Source organism: Chamaea fasciata, unplaced genomic scaffold (assembly GCF_029207755.1).
Source record: "Chamaea fasciata isolate MVZ Bird 193981 ecotype frontalis unplaced genomic scaffold, bChaFas1.0.hap1 SCAF_9, whole genome shotgun sequence".
NCBI lineage: Eukaryota > Metazoa > Chordata > Aves > Passeriformes > Sylviidae > Chamaea > Chamaea fasciata.
In genome coordinates this window covers 26606685-26629481 of record NW_027094094.1, presented here as the reverse complement: position 1 = coordinate 26629481, position 22797 = coordinate 26606685, and the positions used below count along the sequence as shown (strand labels likewise).

General features: G+C 42.4%; 1 protein-coding gene across 3 annotated transcripts in view; it reads left to right on the top strand.

Moving 5' to 3' along the window:
* GPRIN2 (G protein regulated inducer of neurite outgrowth 2) overlaps positions 1-14845 on the top strand; it is a 33890-nt gene extending 19045 nt beyond the window's left edge. The window contains exons 1-2 of one of the 3 annotated variants that reach the window (XM_066191582.1): positions 10109-10169; positions 11799-14845. In XM_066191582.1, the coding sequence (XP_066047679.1) occupies positions 11815-13593 (1779 nt within the window). In that variant the 5' untranslated portion in view covers positions 10109-10169; positions 11799-11814 and the 3' untranslated portion in view covers positions 13594-14845. Of the gene's footprint in view, positions 1-10108; positions 10170-11420; positions 11474-11798 lie in introns of those variants that run through there. The other 2 variants (XM_066191583.1, XM_066191581.1) reach the window with 2 other exon arrangements.
* Positions 14846-22797: the final 7952 nt, after the last annotated feature.

The window sequence follows — 22797 nt, the reverse complement described above, 5'->3', positions numbered from 1 at the left end:
ACACAGTTTGCAGAATGCAGCCTAGGAATGATGCTTTCCAGGGCTAGGGACTTGGAAGAGACCTGTTAATGGTATTTGTTCTGCAAGCATTTTTTCCAGTTAATCAGGAACAAAAATCTTCTTTTTGTTATCATACCAATGTATTTCTTGCAGCAAGTATCTTTGTCAGGTGTGTGTGATATTTCATTGCTTCTAGTCTCAAACCATTTTAGCCCAAGAGCAACGGTACATCAGGAATCACAGGCTGCAAATTATGTTGCACTTTTCTTTCCTTGTCAGCCTTGAACTCTTTTTTTTTTTTAATCATTTCCCATGGCCATGTGCCACACCATAGGGACTGCAGGCACTGGCCTTTTAGTTAATTCTTGCAGCTTCATTATACAGAAATAAGAGGTTTTTAACTGGTGTAAAAACCAGCTTTTTTTCAGCTTCATTGTACAGAAATAAGAGGTTTTTAACTGGTATAAACAGTAGAATTTCATGCATACACAAAATCTCTTTGGGATATTAAAATTCTGGAAGATGTGAATTATCCAAACTTTGAATAGCCTTTTTTTATTATTTCTTGAGGGGTGGGGTGGGGGGACAGCAATTCAGTGGTGAGAGAAATATCTTTTTTATACAAGCAAAATGAGGGGGAGAATGAAAATAAATGTCGGAGTACAGTGGTCAGGAATATCTGCACGAGGGATACAATGAGAAGGCAGTGAACTGAAAGATAGTGCTGAGCTTTTCTCTGGTCAAGATAACTTGATGCAATATTTCCTGTGGGTGCCTTATAACAATTGAATTAATCTATAGCTGTGCAAGTCGTAGTTCATCTGTATGTTAAGAACTCTCCTTTAGGAGTATTCTCTAATTGCTGTGGGGATTGTTGGGAAGAAGATGGCCTCTTCCATTTAGAATAGCTCTTAAAGTTCTTCAGAATAAAGTTCCACTCTGAGAAATTATCTTTAGCGACAAGAACCACAAAAAAAAATCACTTTGGGGCTGCTGAGGTAGATGTACTCAGAGCATGGGAATTGGGTCAGGCCAACTAAATGAAGTTGACATCAGCCAGGTCTTTCCTAGTTTGGTGTGTGGGCATTAAGCATGTGAGTTGTAGCCAGGTGTTGTTGGGCACAAAAGAAATACTTCATAAGAAAGATCACCTTTACACTGGCCTGTCCCTCTGTGGGGAAGTTCTTGCAAAATGATAGGTTGACTTGTGCGCAGTGTGGATTTAATACAAAGCAGAGAAAGGAACAGGAGTCTTTCTCCATCTGCAGAAAATTTGCTAATTAAGCTTTAGCAAGGGCACACTTCAGTGTGCAAATGAAGGTTAATGGGATTGAGCAGTTGTTAGACCTTCATTTGACTTGCAGAGCTTTGCTCCAGTCAACAGCACAGCAGACTGACAGGACCCAGTTCATCTGAGCTAAGTGAAAGATCCGACTCCTTTTCAGCTCAAGCTAAGCCAACCTGACGTGGAAATTGGAGAGATGATGAATGCACAAAGCCACCCTCATAAACTGGGGTGGGTTTGTTTTGAGTTTTTTTAAGACTTTCAAAATTCTTGCTTTCTGCAAAGAGTCTGCTGGGAAAGTTCAGCGGTTATGACTGAGCAGGGTCGATCAATACTTCTTGAAACATCAAGGAAAAGCATACATCTTGTTATAGCAGTTTTATTTGGTTCTTAATGGCCTTTAAACTGTGAAAGGGGTGGGGTGATTTTGTTGATTTAGTAACAAGAGAGGTGTTAATGGATTGGAAAGAAACTTGGAGTCACTGCCTCCTTCCTAAAGATCACCTTTCATGTAGAATATGGGGATCACCTTTGTGCTTCTTTTCCAAAGTCATTCCCGTGTCAGTAAAAGGTACTGAAGTTTCAGTAAAAGGTACAGGTTACACTAATCAATTAAAAGTGGTTCAGTATTGCAAAATGGCCGCACATTTCAGCTTCTCAGGTTGAGAAGGTACATGACATTCATTGGCGCTGACAGATAAAAGCACCTATTTATGAAAAGAATTTTTTAAAAGTCATTTTTGAAGGGACCTTGCGAATTCATCTATTCCAATCTCTTGCTCAAAGCAGAGAGAGCTGTGAGGTCAGAACAGATTTCTTAGGGTTCTGTCTGTGTGAGTCTTGAATAGGGTCAAACCAATGTTTGAAAAGCAAAGACTTCCTGTAGCAGAGCCTTTATTCTTTATAATCAGTATTTTCTTGCTAGCAGTTAACAGCAGATGCCTGAAGAGTTATTCTCTAGTTGTCCATGTCACGCAGATGGGATCTTTCTCTATCTGAATGATGACAGGAACTGAATTGTCTTGCGGCTCTTGAGTTGTTCCAAATTTGTACCTCAAAACGTTGTGATTCTGACATTATTAAATGTTAATGAGGAAGTGGAGACTTCTGCAGCTTGGTTTATGATTGAGATTGACCAAGAGGAGGGGAAATCTGTTTGTCTACATAGGGTAGGGTGTAAACATTAGTTTTAGAAGAAGCCCTTCACATACTTGGATTTGACAAAGTATTTGTAAACTTTAGCCTCTGCTTTGGACTGTTTCTTTACTCTGTCTTGGGCTTTTTCTCCTTACAGTCTCTGATGGCAAGCCTTGGGAGGCAGGGGCTCTCCTCTAGCCAAGCTCTAATGTTTTTCTTCTCTCAGTCCTGAGAGATTAGGGAAATGCTCCCTTTCATCCCTTTCAGATGTTCTCTGAAAACTATAGATAATGGTTCCCCACAAAGGTCTGATTTGACCACAGATGAATTGGGACAGTTGCTTTCCTGAGAGACAGACATTGCACTTTGACATGATGCTTTTTTATGACAAAATACCAAGTTTGAGATGAAAACTTCCTCTTCCCACATTCCTTGTTTAAATAGTTTCAAAGCTACCTCATACTACAATGGCAATTTTTAATGCTATGAAACACGATTAGCTAGTCCCCTTTTTAGTTCTTTTCAATATTCACTTAGCCTCTTGGATAGAGGTTGCTAGCTCTTTTCCAGCTTGAGGGTCTAAAAAAGACAGCTTGTAGTGTGAAGTGAAGGCTTAAATCAGTCACAGAATCTCTTTTGCATGAGAAGTTCACCATAGTAAATTAAAGCCTATAAGTGCATGTGGCACTGCAAGACAACGTGGTCTGCAGTTGTGACAGCTCTGCTTAGAAAGTTTAATGAAGCTGCTTAAAATAATGAATCATTACTACTTAATATACCCTGCATATACAATATACATGTTGTCAGCATGCATATTGTATAGAGAGTATATACATACAAGGCCTAATTTGAGAAACTCTGCTGAGTTGGAGTAATCCTTGAGATTACTTATGCTCATGATGCTGGAAAGTTGCAGGGGGTGCTTTAAACGTATGCTCCTGAAGCTCACATAGTGTCTGGACTTTACTGGTGGTGTGAGTTTTCTGCAAGTGCAACAAAAACTTCCTTTGCACATGCTCTATTCATTTCTTCCAATCCAAATATTACAAAAGAAGGGCCAGAATGTATTATCTTCAGCATCTTATATTTAATATCTTTTATTCTAGGATTTGAGAGTGCTCTGCAATCATGAGTTAAGCCTTTAAATACCTACATCAGGGGCTTCTGCATCTAATCTGTGAGTCACAGATGAGTAAACTGAGTCACAAAGGGAATGACTTGCTCAAGGTCATACACTATGTCAGTGAGCACAGACAGAATTAGAAAGCAATTTTTTCCTCTTTCTAATTACTGAGCAATTGTTTTTTAAGTTCTGGAAATCAGTTTTCTGTCAGTCTACAATGTCGAAGTCAGTCTTTTCTCTGCCACCACTGAGAGCAGCTTCTAGAGGTTGATAGATTGTGATTTTGAATTCTTCTTTTCTCCAAGATTTTGCATACAGTTCAAAAATGCTGTTATTTAAATAAAGAATTGAAGGAGATTTTGTGGCCCTTGCACCGTGTTCAATCACAGGGGTAAACAAGGGAACGAGCAATGAAGGTAAATTTCTAGGTTTTGCTAGGTAAGTTGCCAGGTTTTTCTAGGTAGGAAAGAGATTCAACTATTACATGTCGAAGAATAATGAGCCATCTTTAATTGTTTTGGTGAGGCATCCTTCAATCTAAAAGATTGTCTTTACCCTACTGGAGATGTTTGGAGACCTTCAGATTGCTATTAGTGTTGTCTGTATCACCACTATTCCTGTTGGATGCTGCTGCAGGAATTGCCATCCTTCAGTTAAGGATGATATGTGAACATGAAAAGCTGCTGTACTTGCGGCTGTATCTATTCAGTAGTTTTAAGGCAGATTTGAGCTTCCTTTGTCTGCCACTGCAGCTGTTTGTAAAGCTTTTATCTCTGTTGGCACAACACTGAAGCAAGGGAGTGAATTTCATGGGGTGGTTGGGCATGTTAGACAGGCTCAGCTCTGTGCTTTTCTGCCTCCTTGCAGCCAGCACAGAGCACACACACAGACTGTGCGGCCACTCACACAGGCTGTGGCACAGCTTTGGTGCCTTCACCTGGCAGGGAGGGGTATCCCAGTGCCCTCTCACTCAGAAGTGCAGTGCCATTAGAGCTGGTATGTCCATAGGGCGGGGAGGATAAGCTGAGTTCGTACTTTCCCTCTAACTGTCACTGTTAAGCTTTCAAGTGAACAGCAAAAATTATTATTTGAATATTTTCTACTAAAACACATGAATTTGCAATTCTAATCACTTAGCCAGTTGGGGTGGAGGGCAAACTGCTGGCCTCTTGTGCAGGTTGCACTGATATCCAGCTGTACTTTGAGATTGGAAGGAGGCTGTAAGTGAACTGGTTTGCTGTATGATTTTTAAGTTCATGCTGCTGCCCAGGCAGCTGTGATTCACAGTTGTCAGGCTTGGGCCTGTGACAGGCACGGTCTTACTGGGCAAAGCTATGGCCATGTGTCTTTTCAGAGCTTCAGATCAGTGGGGTTGCTGTGGAGCTGGTTGCTCAGGACTGGAGAGTGGGTACAAAAGTGGAACTGAGGAACTGAGTACTGAGGAACATGAGTTGTTCAACACCAGACCAATTCTGTCTCCTCCAAGCTGGAACATGTGAAGGAGTAGGATTTGATCCGCTGCTGTGAGGAGGAAAATGTGGATAGGCCACTGCATATTTTCTGCATTAAAGATGGTTTTCTAAAGGAACTATCAAAGATTTTGTCACAGGACTTCTGCAATATACCAGTAGATATCAGTAGCCATCAATTCTTAGCAGCATAATCCTGGCATCTGAATTAACAGTTTCATTTTGCTTAATTCTGTTCTGCTTAAGCCAGAAAGAAATTAATATACCACTTCTTTAGGCACACACTGTTCAGTGTTTGCATGATTCTAGGTCAATGTTGCCTGCTGCCATTGTATTTGATTTTTTTTAAGCCCCAGCTGGTGAAAAGAGCTGATTATATGACCATGTCATCATATTTAATTTGTAATTAAAGTTTTAAGTCCTCTAACTAAAGAGATGAGCTTTGAAGAAGTGAGCTGTCAAACAGTAAAAGTGAGCATCAAATATGACTGTACAATATCTCGTATTTTAGCTCTGTTGGGTAGATTGTAGGGTAGTTTGTATGCTGCAGGAGATCTCCACATGGAGATATCATGGGAGTAATGTTTTGCTCATAAAATTCTTCTGAAGAAAGATGAAGTCCAAGAGATTTTTGAAGTTGTTTCTGGGAGAGATGATTAAATTAAAAAGGTGGCAAAGAAGACGCCACATGTTGAAGCAGTGAATCATGTGGTGGTGTCAGGACAATGTCCCAACACATGCCTCCCTTGTGACAGAGTGCACCTCTCTCTGGTTTCCCAAAAATTCATTTACAGCCATATGAATTGTTCTTCCTGGGAATTCAGCTGAAGGTGTCACTGAAATGGTCTCCTTTGGATCATTCCTATCAGGCTCCTCTCTCATGGCACTTTCATTTTAGCCTTTTTCATTTTTAGAATTCAGAGTTGTCAGCTCTGCTTTGCTGGCTCAGTGCCGGGGCTGTGGGCTGTCCCTGGTCCTTAAAAGAGAGTGCTGACCTTCCTGCCTGGCTCTTCCGAGCTGTTAGGCTGACTGTGGGCACCTGTAGTTCCACAGTGAGGTGAACGCATTAGCCAGTGTCGGAATCTGTTCATTTTCTGATGTGGCAACTCGTCTGTTATCTCGTGCTGAGGCCACTGGTGACCAGGGACCCGTGGCACCCTCAGCGTTTGGGGGAAGAGGTCTCTGCTGTGGCCCTCAGGAAGGAGAGAGCCGAGGTCCGTTAACGCTTGGGGTAAAGGGGACTCTTCACTCTCGGTCTTGTCACCAGTCACTGCACAGAGCACTGCCCAACGTGCTCAGCACAGGGTGGGGAAAAGACAAAAGTCTTTTAGGAAAGCCTGGCAGCCAAAGCGGTAATTAGCAGAAACTAAGGAGGCTGTGACCAGTGGCCTTGTAAGGGCCTCAGACACAAGGTCTCTGCTCTGGCAGTGCTGAGCACTGAGGGTCACAGCTCTCTCGTGCTTCTTTGCCTGTCAAGTGTACTCTCCCTGCCCCCCATGAATTATGGTCCCAGTGACATGGCCCCACTGCCCCCAGTGCTTCCTGCAGTGCAGAACTGGAAAACAACCCCGTTCCTTTGCATACAAAGTGTGCACTTGTCTGTCGTGTCCGTCTGTTGGTATCTCTAGATGCCCAAACTAGTCTGTCCTGTAGATCTGGCTGATACTTGGAAATACTTAGGATGATAGAAAATATTTACAAAAGGGCATTAGCAGATTAAACTGAACAAGGCATAGTTTGTTTATAATGCTGCTCCGAAATGGAAAGCCTACAGAAAGATGATGGATTAAAGGTTAAGTGATTGGGGTCTCAACCTGAGTCTTTATTAATCTAGTTGATAGAATTCAGAGAAATTATTTTTGTATTGACAGAATTTAGAGATTTTTTTTTTATGTTCCCTGACAAGTGATACCTTTTCCCCTACTATAACTCCTCTATTTCTTCCTTTCACTTACAGCTCACCAAAATAAAATAACAATTAAAAACAGCAACAACAAAACTCCTAATCCCAGACACTTGAATCTCTAAGCTTTTTACCATGGCTAATCCTGTTTTGCCAATGCCTTTCAAGTGGTTTGACTCCCCCCCCTCCACACACACAACGTAAATGTTTGTGATTACTGTTAATGAACTATTTCCTTCAGTATTAGTAGTGGTTAGGGAGAGGCCATCAGATCTCATCATGCTATCATGCCAATCTTTGTCTAAAGCAAAACAGATCTTCCTTATCTTGTGCAAGTAGTTCTCCATCTGGGCAAGCAAGGACAATTTTTAGACATAAGCACACTCTTTTTTTTTTATTATTATTTTGATGGTATCAGTTTCTTTAAAATTAGTCCAGCTCTAAAAGAAATGAATGTCATATTAGATGATGTTCCTTTTTATGTCATTTTACCACATTCAACATGCATCTTAGAAGTTTAGTCATGGATTGCAGTAAGGAAGCCACACTGCTTATAAAATACCAGGCCAGAGGAGAACCCAGTGTGAATATACTGAAATGCTTCTGGTACCTGAGGGAGCTCGGCTGCTTGGGCAGAAATGCAGGTTTTCCTCTCTGTGCTGTCTTGTGCCCCAGGCAGGGGTCAGCAGTGTTTATGGCTAAGTGACTGCTGCCCCTGGGGATATAATTAAAATTCCATCATTTTAGCCATAAACTGTTCTTAACTTTCAAATCTATAACCATGGTGTTTGTAATAAGATTAAATAAAGTGAAGAATTTCTATCTAGCAGCCTTCTATTCAAGTAACTTTTTAAAGTTAATTAAAACGACACTATTCTTCTTGTATAAAGTATAATTGGAGTCTTGGAGTTTGGTGTTGTTGCAGAAATTCTGTGTTTGCCTTGTGGAGCTGATTATTGCACAGCAGGGCCAGAATGATGCAAATGGAGGAGCAAACTCAGGACAAAGACCTTGCAATCCCCCAATACTTCTCAGAAAGGGCTGGTGCTGCCATGGAGGGTCCTGGTCAGCATCCAAAAATAAAAGTCGCCATCCAAAAATGTTGGTATGGATCAGATTGCTTAGCTCTTCTGAATTCCACGTTTGCATATTAGTGCTCTCACCACTGAAACTGGCTTTGATTTTATAACTTATTTTGCAGTCGGATGTTGGTTTTGAAAGCGTAAAATTAAGATTTCTTTTTTTTGTGTGATCAGCCAAGTGAAGATGGATGAAACAGCTGCAGTCATTATGACAAATCTTGTTGACTTGTGGGTTCCCCATGGGAGTTATATAAAGAAAAAAAAACAACTGTGAAAGATTTAGAGAAGTCTCTGGCATTGCATGCATGTTTCTGGTAAATCGTATTCAATTTCTCTGACTCTTCCCAAATTCTGCAACTAACTTGTGTTGTTCAATGTGTCAGGTGATTCTCACTGCCTCACTGTCTCTTAACTTACTATAGTAACAAAGTACTAAATGGGGGTTCTTAAAAAAGAGGAGAAAAGATGTTTTATGTGGGCAGATGGGACAAGGGGGAACAGTTTCAAACTAAAAGATGAGTGTTGCCAAAATTTCAATTAAAGTACATGTGTGGAACACAAAAATACCAGAGGATTTTAGAATCATAGTTAATTTACAGTGAATGTCTTTCAATTGATAACATACATTATATTTGATATTTTGAGAGTAAATTTACTGGTGCATTAAATAGGTCAAAACTTTAATCATAAGTCATAGCAAAATACACATTTGTTGCTTTAAAGTAGTTCAGTGGAATTAGTGAAAGCAGCCTAGATCCCCTCATAAGCTATCTGAAGCTAAGCCAAAAATAGTGGATGTTAATTCCATTTCTATCCTAATCCTTTCTCTGCTTGTCTGACAATTTTCTATATATTCATAGCGGAGTATCTGCCTCAAAAATGCATACATTCTTATTTGTGTATTCAGGTGTGAATTTCCTTTGGAATTTCAAATCAAAATCTTTCAGATGGACTCAGAACTTAAAGTAGGTATTTTCAAATAAAATTCCTTTCCTATAAACCATTTATTTACATTTTAAAAATGAAAGTTAAGCCAAGCAGTCGGCTCTGCCCAGCACGCACCAAGAAGTTGGTTTGGGTGCCTATGTACACACAAAATCAGTGCGTTTCTGTCCATGTTTCATGTGGGTAATCCATTCCTGAGCAGCTGATTCACAAAATACAAAGGTGTTGCATGGCTGTGACGTTGAAGAAGGTCCATGTTTTGGGGTTGGATTTTTATAAATTTGGCACCTCATTGTCCGTACGTGAGCCAGCCCCTCGCTGGCAGAGGTGTCGGAAGGACCATGCAGACCCTTCTGCTTCCCAGCCTTTCCCAGGAGCCATGGTCTGCACACCGGGCTCACTAGGAGGTCTGGCACCTCGGGAGATCTGTGTGCAGTGTTGGGGATCTTCTCAAGGGGTTTTTGTGCACGCTGAGCAATCAGTGCCAGCAGTGCACCTGGATAATGCAGAGTTTGGGAAGGCCCAAGGCCATAGGAGCATTGTTACAATTCTGCTGGTGTGGAGCACTGATCTGAGCAACAGTGTTCAGCTGCTGCTGGGAGCAGCTGGTTACAATATTCTACATGTCCATGTGTAATATATGTCACATTGGCCCATGTTTGGTCATGATTTCACCTGCAGTGGGGCAAAAATAAATTTCTTCAGAGTTTTCTTTGGAGGTTTTCTTGCCAGCGTCGCCCTGGATGTTGCTTTCAGTGATGTCACTATATTTGGTCTGTTTCATCCATCTGAATACGTTGTGTGTGAGGTGACAGATCAGTTTCAAATGCATCGCTTCTTTCAGTCACAGAGGCTTCTGCAGCAATGTCCATTGCTACATAAAAAGAGCAAATAGAGGCCTTGGTTTCTGTGTCCGTGTACATATTTGAACACTGTAAACTTTGTGAGAGGGCCCTTCAAACTTCCCACAGCCTTGTATCATTTGATACAGGATATGTTTGAAGCTTCCCTTCACCTGAATCTCAATATTTGTGTCTGAGGATTTCCATTAGTAGGTGTTGTTTCATCCAGGTGTGTGTGAGGGCCTTTGCAGGTGTTATGTTTTAAAGAGATTAAATGTAAGGTTTTCACCTTGTAGGCAGCTATTGCTCTGGTGTTTAATCCTCTTGACTCCTTTGAACCCTGTGTGGCAGACTACACTCGTGCTCAAGTGGCTGCAGGAGAGGTAACGTGTAATGGAGGATGGGAAATCACCTTTTTTCTGCATATGGTCCAAATTGGAGCACACCCTATGCTAGAGGGTATTGCTGCTGGTCACAAGTCCCTGCTGCACAACCCACAATGAGAATTTTTGTAAGAATGTGATGGCAATTATTATTATTATTATTATTTAATGTTGTCATGTTCAATTTCATTTCATTATGGAAGACAGCCAACACGAGTGGATTTCAGGTGATGGGAAAATTGCAACCTGTTAGCCTGCCAAAGTTAACAATGGAAATGGAATTACAGCACTGATAGCTGCCTGGATCAGTTGTAGAGCTCTTGGCAGAGGGAGCAAAAGCCATGTTCTTATCAGTTACATTGGTACATGACTCGTGCAGCCTGTAAATATCACATTAAAAGGATCACATAGGAGAAGCTTCTCACTGAGAGGGTTGAATGTGAGCCCTTGCATCCACTGTGTCCTTGATGGGTAAGAGTGAACTTCCCTGTTACATTTGCAGAGTGCTTGTGTTCACCGTGTGTGTGTACCTTTCCTGTTCACCCATTCATTTTTATTTTAGTGATATAGTGCACAAGAAATTGTGCAGGTTTCTGTCAGAGACCTGCTAAGGAAGCAGAGTGCATAGAGGTCATCTCAGGGAAAGTTGTCCAAAATGAGAAATTCTGGCTTTCATTCTCTACATCTCTACAAGATATCTATTAGTACTTGTTCTGGAAGCAATGCACAAATACTCTGGATCTTTCTTTTCAACACAATGAGGTCGTGTAGAAAAGACGTATATGTATTTGTGTGGGTAGATATAGATAAATGAGTGTATTAAAATAACTTTAGTTGTACAAATGTTGCAACACCTCTGTGACACCAAGGCAATATGCGCAACCAGTCAGTGGAATATCTGATTCAATCAGCAAAAATGGATTGCTAAATCTGGTGAGATTCAAAATCTTCAATCACAACATCCCTTAGATGTGAAACTGCTAACATAAATGTTAATAATATATAGGGTACTGCACCAACTGGTAGAAGCAAGGGTTTTCTAAACATATGAATGACTGAGTGCACTATAGAAAAGGACTTAAGAACTGCAAGACTTTGGCTAAAGATTTTTTTGTTTTGTTTTTACTCGACCTCTGGTGCCAGCATGAACTTGTGGATTTGCACAGGTGAGCAGCCCAAGAGCCCAGATCGTGCACCCTTAACAGAGGCAGTGCTGAGGTGAAAATTCTCTGCAGACAGAGGGGAATTTCACCTCCAGCCTTTCACTGGGTCTGTCTTTGCAGCCACCTCCTGTGGTGCCAGAGGTGAGCACAAGCTGGAGTGTGGCTCAGCATTATTTGTTCTGGGAGCACTGGCAGTGACCCTGCACTGGCCTGGCAGAGGTCACTTCCTTGGGTTTTGTGTCATCTCTGTCACAGGGGGTCAAAACAGCTTTGTCCATACCTACTGTACACTTGGTGGGCTCGGGAAAACAGTGGACACTAGGAATAGAGTACTGTGCTTTTTAAAAAGTACTTGTGAACTGTGAAAGGCAAGAAGGCCAAGCAGAAGGTCAGTAGAGATTATAGTTTCCAGTATATTTATTTCCTACTTAAATTGCTTCTTTTTCTTTTCCACCATTTCTTGCAGATCTCTCTTTTTTGCCATGTCATCTGACAGTCACCAGCTCCACACCCATTCCTACCAGGACTCGCTAAGTTCTTGTCACAATTTCTTGAATGTCAACAGTCACCCCCTATCCAAGAGCTCCTCAAATCTGGCCTGTATTGGGCACTCAAGGAGTTTAGAGGAAAGGCAAAACAAACAGGAGCTGAAGAAAAGCCATAGCAGCACCATCTGCCATATCCTGGAAAACAGGAGTGATGCAAGGAGTGTGCAGAGTCCTGGCTGGTCCTCCTCGCAGCCTGGGATGGTGGGACTTGGATCAGATGTCCAAACCATAAATGACCAGTCAGCCAATGACCACTCAGAGGGCAGAACGAAGAACACGAACCATGTTCTTGTCACTGAACCGTCCTCAGCATCCTGGGGAGTGGGGGACACTAAGATGTGTGTAAAGAGCAGCACTGTTGAGAATGTTTCTTCAGCCTGCTTTGTTCACCAGCAAGGCATGTATAAAATGGAAGAATCGGGAACTGCCCTTCAGAGAAGCCACTCAGACCTAACCTGCAGCTGCAAACAGCAGACTTATGTCACTCACGTAGAAACCAGTGCTACTCACTCCAGCCTAATCTCTTCTGGTTGCAGGCATGATCCACCAATGGCTGGGATGTCTTTCCAAACGCAGAGATATGGATCAGAAACAAATGCAAATACATCTCACTATCAAAACCTTGTGACCCATCTTCCTAGAGACCAACAAGTACCCACAAATACCTTTGACAGTGGCAGTATTCCACGGAACACTACTGTTTACACAGATCCTGGCACGTTTCACGGTGCTGTTCTAGGACCCCACATGCCTGGAAATGGTTTCCCAAACAGGACAATGTTCAGTCAAGCCCCTGGGATTATTCATGGTGGTCTAACTTACGGTAATATTCCAAACTCTGCATACACCCCCAAAGTGATGACTGTTCACAACAACTCTGCGGGGCCCTGCAGTCTCAGGCAGGATGCCGTGAAGGCAGACGCCACCATCCCGGCCTATTGCCACTCCTTGCCCATCCCATCCATACAGCTCGTCCCGCGGTTGGTGTGCTCCGTCAGCGAGACAGAAAAAGAGCAGGCAGCACCTGGCTACTTTCATTCCTTTTCTGCTTCAGACATTCTGACATATCCTAAGCTGGTGTCTTCAGTGAGTGAATCAGGCCTGGATGCCAAGAAAATCCTGAAGTGCTGTAACGTTTCTGGAGAACAACTGCAATCTGCTCAGCAGGAGAGAGCTCCTCCAGAAGCCATGGCTGCTCGTGTTGCCCTGAACAGCCAGCAAGGTGCAGACATGGTAGTGACAACTAAGGATATGTGGACTATGACCTCTATGAATGACATAACCAAAGGCCTGAAACCACCTCTGGAGCGTAGAGATGCCGAGGTACAAACTCTTCCAACCATGGAATGCAAATCAGTGGCAACAAGTCCAGCAGCTGCAGCAGAAGGTCACTCCCATGTGTTCCCAGAGGTGAACCTGGAGCAAGACTTGGAGGCCCCCAAATCTCCAGTTCGTGAAGTGAGATGGGATGATGAGGGAATGACATGGGAAGTGTATGGGGCATCTGTGGATCCAGAAGTCCTTGGAGTAGCCATTCAAAAACATCTTGAGTTTCAAATAGAACAGTTCCAGACAGAGCCTGCTGAGGCAGCTGAGAAAAGTAATGAGGAGCCACCCCCTGAAAAAACTGCGAAAAAAAGGCCTTTCAGAACAATGATGCATTCCCTGAGATACCCAAGCTGTTGTGCTCGCTCCAGTACTGCAGTGGAGTGAGCACAGCTGTAGGGTGTAGGATAGCTGTGCTGGTTTTAAATTGTACATAAATGCTGACTCTGAAGTGTTAACACAGTGTATGTGGACAGCCCACATAAGGATGAGTGGAAAAAGTTCAGTGATCATCAAATATACATTAAAGCAAGGAAAAGACAATGGCTGGACCATATAACAGAGAACATAAGATTATACTTAAATAATGCCATCCAAATGCTCTTCTTGACTGTATTTAATGTAGCACTGTTTTCTTCTATGTTAGTCTAAAACTGTATTGTAAGGAATGGAACTTCTTTTTTAATGATATATCTTTTTGAAATAATGATGACTTTTTCTTCTGTATTTTAATAATTTAGGGTTAGAAAACAAATTTTTAAAATTATGCTTTAATCAAAGTTCTTAGCTTTCAATCACATCCCCTTAAATTGTTTTGGCAGCTGTTTTCCTGTTAATTTAACAATCCTGACTATAAACTCACTTTAACTGTAGACAAAATAACAAACTACTGTAATGTTCTATGACAAAAAATTGTAACTTTTTTTCTGCATAACTGTGAAGTAATTTCAGTGTTGCTAGTCTGAGTTCTTCCCTTAGCAAGCTCATGTACAGTTGGAGGACACCTCCATCAACTTTCCAGTTAGTCTGTAGTTATGATGAATTACACTCTAAATATCCAGAACTTCTGTTTACCAGGTGATTGACACAAATGTACAGTATTACCAAAGATGACTGATGTAGTGTGAATTACTTACTGAATGCTTGTTTTAGAGACTTGAAGCAGCAGCTGTTCAGATTAGTCTGTGGCACCACCATACCCTACAACTCACGAGCAGGTTTGCTTTGCTTATATTAAAAGTAATTTCCAGTGAGTTTTTTTCATGTGCATCTATCCTGAGCAGTGGTTATTTGGCTCTTGCAAAAGCCACAGGGGACAGTTTGCACATAACCTTTGCCTGTCTTGTGTTCCCTCTCTGGTCTGACGTCAGGCGTCTGCTGAAAGTGAGACCTTGTGTCTTCCCCAAAGGACAGTCCTAAGGTTATTCTGAGTGCCTTGGTCATTTGGGCAGCTTAAAGATTTTTTTTCTTCTAAAAACAACTTTGCAAACAAGTTTTCAGTGAGAAACCTGTTATTATAGTGTAATGCAGCCATAGTGCAGAGCCTGTTTGAAGTGAAAGGTTTGTCAAGGAAGCTGAGAATACTGTTTCCAGTGTCATATGTGCCTTTGGTGAATGCCTAAGATTCTTGGGGAAATGAGATGTGCAATGTTTGGGGTTTTTTTTTTTTATGAGAGAGAAGAGAAACATTTATTTCTGTCTCAAAGGAGAATCTGCAGTGTCTGAGAACTTACTGCTGTGGAATTATCCACTCTGACTTTATTTAAATGTGTGTGCATGTGCTTTGTTGGTTTGGTTTTTGTTCCAGTAAGTTAGCAGACTGTCTCCATAATGTTCATCTGACATTTGCATATCAAGAGGTGTTTAGGACAGCTTTAAACTTCCATCTAGAAAACTCTTAAATGTAGGACCTCCTAGCTGCATTGTCCTGTGATGCATTAATTTAATGATGTAGTTAAATATCAAATTTTCATTCCTGGGCAAAGTGGGATTTAACAGAGCTGGCTCCTGTGAAACTCACCTTGTGTTCAGGAGGCTTCATTCAGGCCCTGGGACTTTGGCCTCAAAGAAGTCTTATACAAACCAAGCGTGAAACCACTGGAATGAAATGCCTTACTCAAGATGCCTCTATAGCTGTGAGCATCTAAGTTCTGATAATGATTCTGGATGTTGAAATTCCTTTTATTGAAGCTTTAATAGGAGTAAGGAAGTAATGAGTAACTAAATAAAATTACTCTGCTGTTATTTAGAGTTTAGCTAAGCAGTTTCTATGCAAGCTTGTTTTATGGTCCAGAATACTGAACATTGATTTTTTTCCTTTCTTCAAACATTACACTTCGAGAACTTTAAGCACTATAGTGGTCTAAAGCCTTGTGCTGTCTGTTAGCTTGTCCTTGGGTGTGCAGGAGAATTAAAGATTTGAAGAGTCAAACTAAAGCTTTAAAATAGGAAGGGCACCTTCCTCCCTCAGCCATTGTAATCCATGCTTTATTTGACATGTGGAAAATCTGTATTCTCCTTCCCATCGCTGCCATTCCAAGCACCTCTCCAAAAGAATGCCCCCAGCTGTAGGAAGATGATATAATAAGACCAGTATCAAACTGATCGGAGAGAGTTTGCAGAAGAGACTGGAATAATATGGCAAAGTCCCTTGAATTCTTTGGCTGTTGTGCTATAAAACCTGGAACCATTCTTGTATTTCACACAGTTCTGGTGTCAATTACTTATGGTTTATACATTGGTGTGACTTGCTACTACAGTCCTAAACACTGATTATCATTCCTGGATAACAAAAATAAATTCCAAGTAAAGGCAAAGGATGCCAATGATTTGCAAGTTCAGAAGAACAGATGCTCACTCATTATGGGCATTCTGAATCTTCAAGTTATTAATCAGGGTTGCTGTTATTTACAAAAAATAGTGTTTTTGTTTGAGGAATTCCTACACTTTTGGAAAGGTTTAAAGGACAAGAATATAATGGAAATCTGAGAAAAAAAACCAACAGCAAACATTCATCTGAATATTAGCTACAGGGATAAAACAAGTTGTTTTACTTGTACAATCAAAGTCTTAGAAAAAAGGGCTATTTGGATTCATTTTGCATTTATGTTCAATTTTTATTTTTTTTTTACATCAAATGCAGCCGTTTTGTATATTAAGTATTCTCTGCTGAAGTGTTACTCTTGTGAATGTGAGAACTCTGTTTTTTAATGTTTTCTAACTTAGGAAAATCAAATCCATTACATTCTACTCTTAAATATGAATAAAGTAGCAGGAAAATTCACACTAGATTTATAACTGAGTGGGTCAATGCTGAACAGAGATGCTTGTCAAGCTAGGGTGAAAACAGCGTGTGTTCTTTTCTCAAGCCCATTTGAAAACCAGTTTGTATTGCATTCATGCTTCCTCTGCTCCCCAGCCTGAATGCTCAGGTGCCAGTTCCAGGTGAGCAGAACTGGGGCTGCCTTTCCCAGGAATTCTCAGGGAAGCATGCACTGGCACATTGGGTTGTACTTCAACCCTTTTGTCTCAGTGTGCCTTCCTTACCTTAAGAACAGCCTCAGTTAATGCAGTATTTTGGATATGTTATGTTGTCCCTAGACACTAACTAATGTCTCTAGAAGGATTTCATTGTACATTGTACATTGATACTTGATGGCTGAGATTGATAATGGGCTGAGATGCTTAGCTCAGTGGCTCAGCAGAGATTGAAGGCAATTGATACTAATATCTGTATGCTGTTGAAATAGTTCTGAAAAGGTGTTAGAATAATTCATTTCATTCTGAATTAGTATTTACTGTTACCATTCCTAGAGGAAAGGTCAAAACCTGTCAGACATTTGACACTGACTATTATCATTGCAGCTTCAATTTGAGAGAGTCTTCGACTGGGATTAAATACTGAAATAGAGTGTATTATCTCAATGCTTTAATTAAAAACCTTCCATGGTTAAATCAGTTCTTTTAAAAAGGCCAAAACAACACACTGAACAGTTGCTTAGTCATTGATTTTAATAGTAACTGATGTGACATTGTATTTATTGTTTGGTCCTCACCTGAACACGTTTTGCTTTAGGAACCCCTGTTTCACAGAAAGCCTATCTTCCTTCCAGATGTAGCTTAAGAAAGTTTGTGTTGTACAGCTGAGCCAAAAGACCCCACAGAATAACACTTTTGCACCATCCTTTAAGACGGGAGAGTGAGAAGAGGAAAAGGCAGTCAGCTGTTTTGTGCTGAAATGTAACCAAGATGTTCCAGGGAAAAAGAGCACCTCCACTCGATGGACAGAGCAATGTATTCCTTCCTGATCACTTCTCTGCTTATAGCCAGTAAGAATAATGACAGGCTGGACTAATTGCATTATTGGATAGACATTTAGTCTTTTAAATCCAAAGCAGTAACGACCTGTCTGGAGATGCGCTAAGGTAAGAGGCCTTCTAGAAGGATATAACTCACTATTAAAGAACAAATAAGAAAAAGAGTGTAGCTTTGCTCTAGAAAAAGTAATGTGTGGCAAGGTTGGGTTAAAGCAGAAGCTGAGAGTGGAGGTGAGATCGAGGGACCCCAGCTCCACAGAGGGAACAGGGCTAGGTGTCCTCCAGACACTGCTACTGCCCCCTCTCTTAGGAGCTTTTCCAACTGTGAAATTGCAATGTTAATACTTCATTGCCATCTGTTCCTTTCAGACATGTTGAGGTGATTAATTTGTCTTCTTAAGCCCCTTGAAAATGAAAGCAGTTTATTAGTGCTAAGTAATACTGTTAATTGGCAAGAGAGAAAGAGGCACCATGTGGGTTTGTGAGCTGGAAATAAATAATTCTAATCAACTCTCATGTTACCAGTTAAATAACTTAGTGGAACTTGCTGCATCAGTCTCTCATGTCTTTCCCCTTGAGGGGACTTTAGGGTCTAAGATTGATTTCTAAGTTTTATTTCTTTACCCTCCATTCAGAACAATGGATCTGAAATGGAGAATATAATGTTCTTTTCAGCTTCCTCCCAGCATTGTTATTTACACAGGCCACAAGATCCTGCTGACCCTCGTCAAAATGGGGGAATCTAATGCCTGTGAGCCTGTGTGCAGAGCTCTGGGCTGCTCATGTCTGCAAGTACTGCCTGTCCACAAGTACTGTGTGTCCTGCAAGTCCCTCATGCCTGCTGAGGAAGGGAGCTGTGGTGCTTTGTGTTGATGCTATAGTTTAGATCATGTCACTCCCCTGCCTCTCTACAGGAGCAATTCTACAGAGCCATGTGGTTTTAAAGGGAAAGAAATGGGTAAGCTTTGTGGGTGACATGGATTAGTGAGAATTCTCTTCCTTTTCTTGCTCAGAAAGCAACTTGCAGACAGCAGTTCTGCCCCATGTAAAAATGGTCGAGCTCCCTTTTCACCTCTGCCAGCTGGAATGAGCATGTCCATTTTCGGTGGGGCAGCACCCTATCATGGGCAAAACCAGTCCCATGAAGTTGTTTCTTTTCCCTGGAACTCTTTCACCAGACTTGGCACACAGTTGCTTGTGGTTTTTACTGCATCTGCGAAGGGAATGGTGCATATCCTTTGCCATAGTCACTTGGATGTCTGGCTTCCATCCTTCTCAACCTGTAGAAGTGCTGAGCCTTGAGCTGACAGCCATCACATGTACCAGGGCCAATGTGTTCAGATAGCAGAGTATTAAGCTGTAGCTTGTAAGTCTTTGGGAGCATTAATCCTTTCAAATATGTGACCTAAACAGATGTCATCTGTCTTACTATCAGGCTTTCAGTGTACTACAGGGTATGCCACTCAGATGGCATGTGAAGGAAGCTTAGAAAACAAAGGAGAGGGACACAGGCAAGGAAACGATGCTGCAGAATTCCATCCCCTTCCAGCCACCTCCTGCTTGTCTACAGGCAGTAACAATGGTGTCATAGGTGTGATGAAGGGGAGATTTTTTTCCCCGAGGTGTTAAAGGTAGTAAGACTTAAGGAATGTGGGTCAGGCGCTCCCGTGCACTCCTGCTGGCCAGGATTACATCTCCGAGCTCCACCTGGTGCTCAGCGCCGACGCACGGCTCCGCAGGACAGACCCGCTCTTCCTCTCGGGCATCTTCTGGTCTCTGCTCACCTCCGGCAATTTTTACTATAAAGCAGAGATGGGCTCACAGCTTGGGGTGCAGGGAATCCTGTCCCAACATCCTTTTGTTTGTGCTTCCCAGCAGACTTGCTGACGGGCAGCTTTTTGTGGTGCAGGAAGCACACAGAACTGTTCAGGCCTGAGTGCCAGCACCTGGCTCGTGATGTACTGCCCTTAAAGCAACTCCAACGGGAGCTGGAGGGTCTGGTCCTTCCCCTGACACAGACTCAACACCCTCAGTGATGACACATGCATAAAAAGTCAGGCCTTTCCCCTCCTCTGATGGCTTTTTGCAGGCTTGTATAGGTAATTTGCTTACAGTGCCTCTGGTGCTGGTTGTAGTGCAAACTGATGCACTCCAGATTGGAACTGGGCAGAAATTCCTATGTGCAGGTTATCTGAATGCTGTCTTGTGTTCACATTGTCTGGAAAATCCTACAAATGCCACTGCCTCAGAGAATCCAATTTTAGAAAAGTTTTTACATTAATTTAAATTCATGGTGTGATAATTTATGTTGTAATTACTTCCTTGTTCACGTAGTGATCTGTGTTTTCTAAATTGCATGCTTTTTGTTCATGATCAACCTCACACTAACAGTAGAATGAGGGGTTAATTTACTGTCATGCCACTGTAACTGCTGTCTTATAAAGGATCTTGGGAAAAGACAAGGCAAGTGTTTCTGAGAAAGCAGAAGAGACCTTGTTTCGATTGTGTGATGCATGTTGTTCAACAACCTGCTCCCTCACTCAAACGAGAGCAAACCCTGGAGCTGTAATGCAGCCCTTGTGTTCCAAGTTTGCACTACGAGTCTGTCCTTGCTCCAGTTTTGACTGGAATGTGTGTGTGTGTGTTTGTGTTTGTGTGTGTGTGTACTGGGGGAGCTGCAAAATGTTTAGTGACCAAAATCACACTGCTGTTTTGCTGCAGGCTCAATCAATGTTTGTGATAGAACAACTTTTCTGAAGCAGGTTGAAGCCTTGTAAAAACAGTTTTAGTTTAGTTAAAATTGTTTATATACTTGTTTACATGCCTGCCTTCCTCTAGTGTGAATTCTTTGGTGCTGTGCCTGTTATTTTTTGCATTGATAGGTTTGGGCCACAGCAAGTAAGATTTGTTCACATCTGTGGTGGGACCCTAATTCACAAAAGCAACCCACTGCTTCCAGAAGTTCAGCCTTTGGTTAGGCTGTCTGGAGAAACTACAGAAGACCTTCCTGAGAACCTCTTTAAATGAAATACGAGTGTGGAGTTAGGTGTAGTTGGTACTTTTGTTCAATATGGAGAATAGACAGTTATTAAAAAGCTTGCATAAATGAGAAATCCCTAAACTAGAGAAAGGGAAATGGCTGCTTGTGGCGTGCAGGAAAAGGCTATTAAAACATCTGTTTACAGTCTATATATGAAACTGTTTGTGTGGGAGTTCAAAAACATTTCGTTCCTCTCTGGCACTGAGGTAGCTCGACGCAAACAACAAAGATTCAAGGTGAGTAAATACGGTGCAGAGAGCTATGAAAGCGCCCGTCAGGGCAGTGGAGCCTTCGGACCTGAGCACAAGCGGCGGCTGCTCGGTCGCTCCTTGGGCAGGCGGGGGGCTGAGGTCGCCCTGGGGGCACGGCGGGGACGGGCCCTGCGGGAAGGGCGGGGATGGATCTGGCGCACAGCTGTGGGACACAGTGCCGGGTCACGGCCTGCCTGGAAGGGGACCAAGGACACACGTCAGAGAGGATACGTGCCAGGGGGGTCACGCACCCGGGCTGGCAGGCACGGAGGGAAAACAGTCCCTTTCCAGCGGCAGAGCTTGAGGAAACTGGAGACTCCCGCGGGAGCTGCGTGAGGTTCCCTGACGGCTACAAGGACGACTCTTCTAGAATTTCATACTCTGCCTTGGGACTTCTGCTTGCGACGGGAGCAGCCGGCAGCTCGGTCAGCCTCGGCGTCCGGCTGCACCCGCAGCCTGTGCCGGGCAGGCTGCGCTTCCTTATTCCCCCTTTACGAGGCAGGGCTGGACTGCTCAACTGTGTGCCAGCATTGCAGAACAGGGAAATCACATTCTGGGCCATTTAACAGAGAAGTTAACACAGCTGATGCCCTTCAACTACATTATTGCAGTTGTCGAGCGAGAACAGAAAACAGAACAGAAAACAGAAACGTTTTTTAAACCCCATAAAATTTGCTCTAAAGCCATTGCACCAGAGAATTTTCTTCAAGTTCTTTGTGGTTTGAATGGTGCCCAGAAGTACAGTTTTGCAGGCCCATACCTAAGAAACACAGAAAAAGCTTCCAGTTCTCTTTCAAACCTCATGGTTTCCAGGGGATGGGAAGAGATTAATCTCTTCCTGATCTTCATTCCCACACCGCAGATGAGCAAGGAAGAATGTCTTTGAGTGTGACAAGGGAGTCATTATACACTTTTGCCAAATCAAGGAAGGATGGGCTTTATGCTGCAGAACTCTAAGTGGGATTCCCATTCAGCAAGAAGCAACACTGAATCTCAGGTATAGGCATGCATTACGTGGTGTCACACACTTCTGAAAGGAAAAGCTGCAGGCTTTTGTCATCATTAACTATTTCTGATGTGTATTTAGATCCCTTTTATGCATCCAAAATGCTTTTCTTCATGCTCTGGTTGGAGGCTTATTGTGAACACTGATATACAGTTTTATCCATTACTGAGGAACTGCCCACTATGTCTCCATCTTTGCTGCTGTTTTAACACAAGCACATTATCCTGTTTATTTTCCCATAAAACTGCATCTCTACCCAACCTTTTGCCTCTATTTTAGTAAGTCACCAATTTGCTCTTTGCTTAAGAGGATGTAGTTTTAAATTTCTTTTTCTGATCTGCTACGCAGGTTTGTGTAAAAAGGCACATCTGGCATGGCAAAGGGTACGGCTGAGGGAGGAGCAGTGTGTACTGCCATGAGGAGTGGGAGGAGAGAGACCATTAAAGGATGCATGTGATTCCTTACCCTTGAGATTCCTTTAGGGGTAAGATGGAAGATGTATCCAAAGAGCAAATCCTCTTTGGAAGGCATGACCTTAAACACAATGAATCCACACAGAAAATGTACTGTGTGAAGCAACTCTACCAACAAAAACACTCTCAGATCATCTGGACTATGATATTGCCTTGGACAAGCCCGTAGAAGACGTGACAGAAACCTGTCATTGTCCACTGTGCCTGCTTGCCCAGGAGAGGCAGCTTGCTTTTCTCAGGGGAGTTCTGTGGGTAACTGCATGGGGGGACACAGCGGGTACAGGAGCACTCCTGGCTTTCCAAGGTCAGGCAGGGTTGGTATTATTTTTCCTCTTAAATCCAAGTGCACAGAGGAGAATTATATAACACACCCTGTGTCTCCTCCGTGTTTAGACAAGGAAGCCAAATACCTGAAACGCTTGTTCCTAGGCTAACAGCACATCTGGGATTAGGTGGCTGACTTCTACTTTCTCTGATGTCAGCACTGAATAATTTGTTCTTGTAA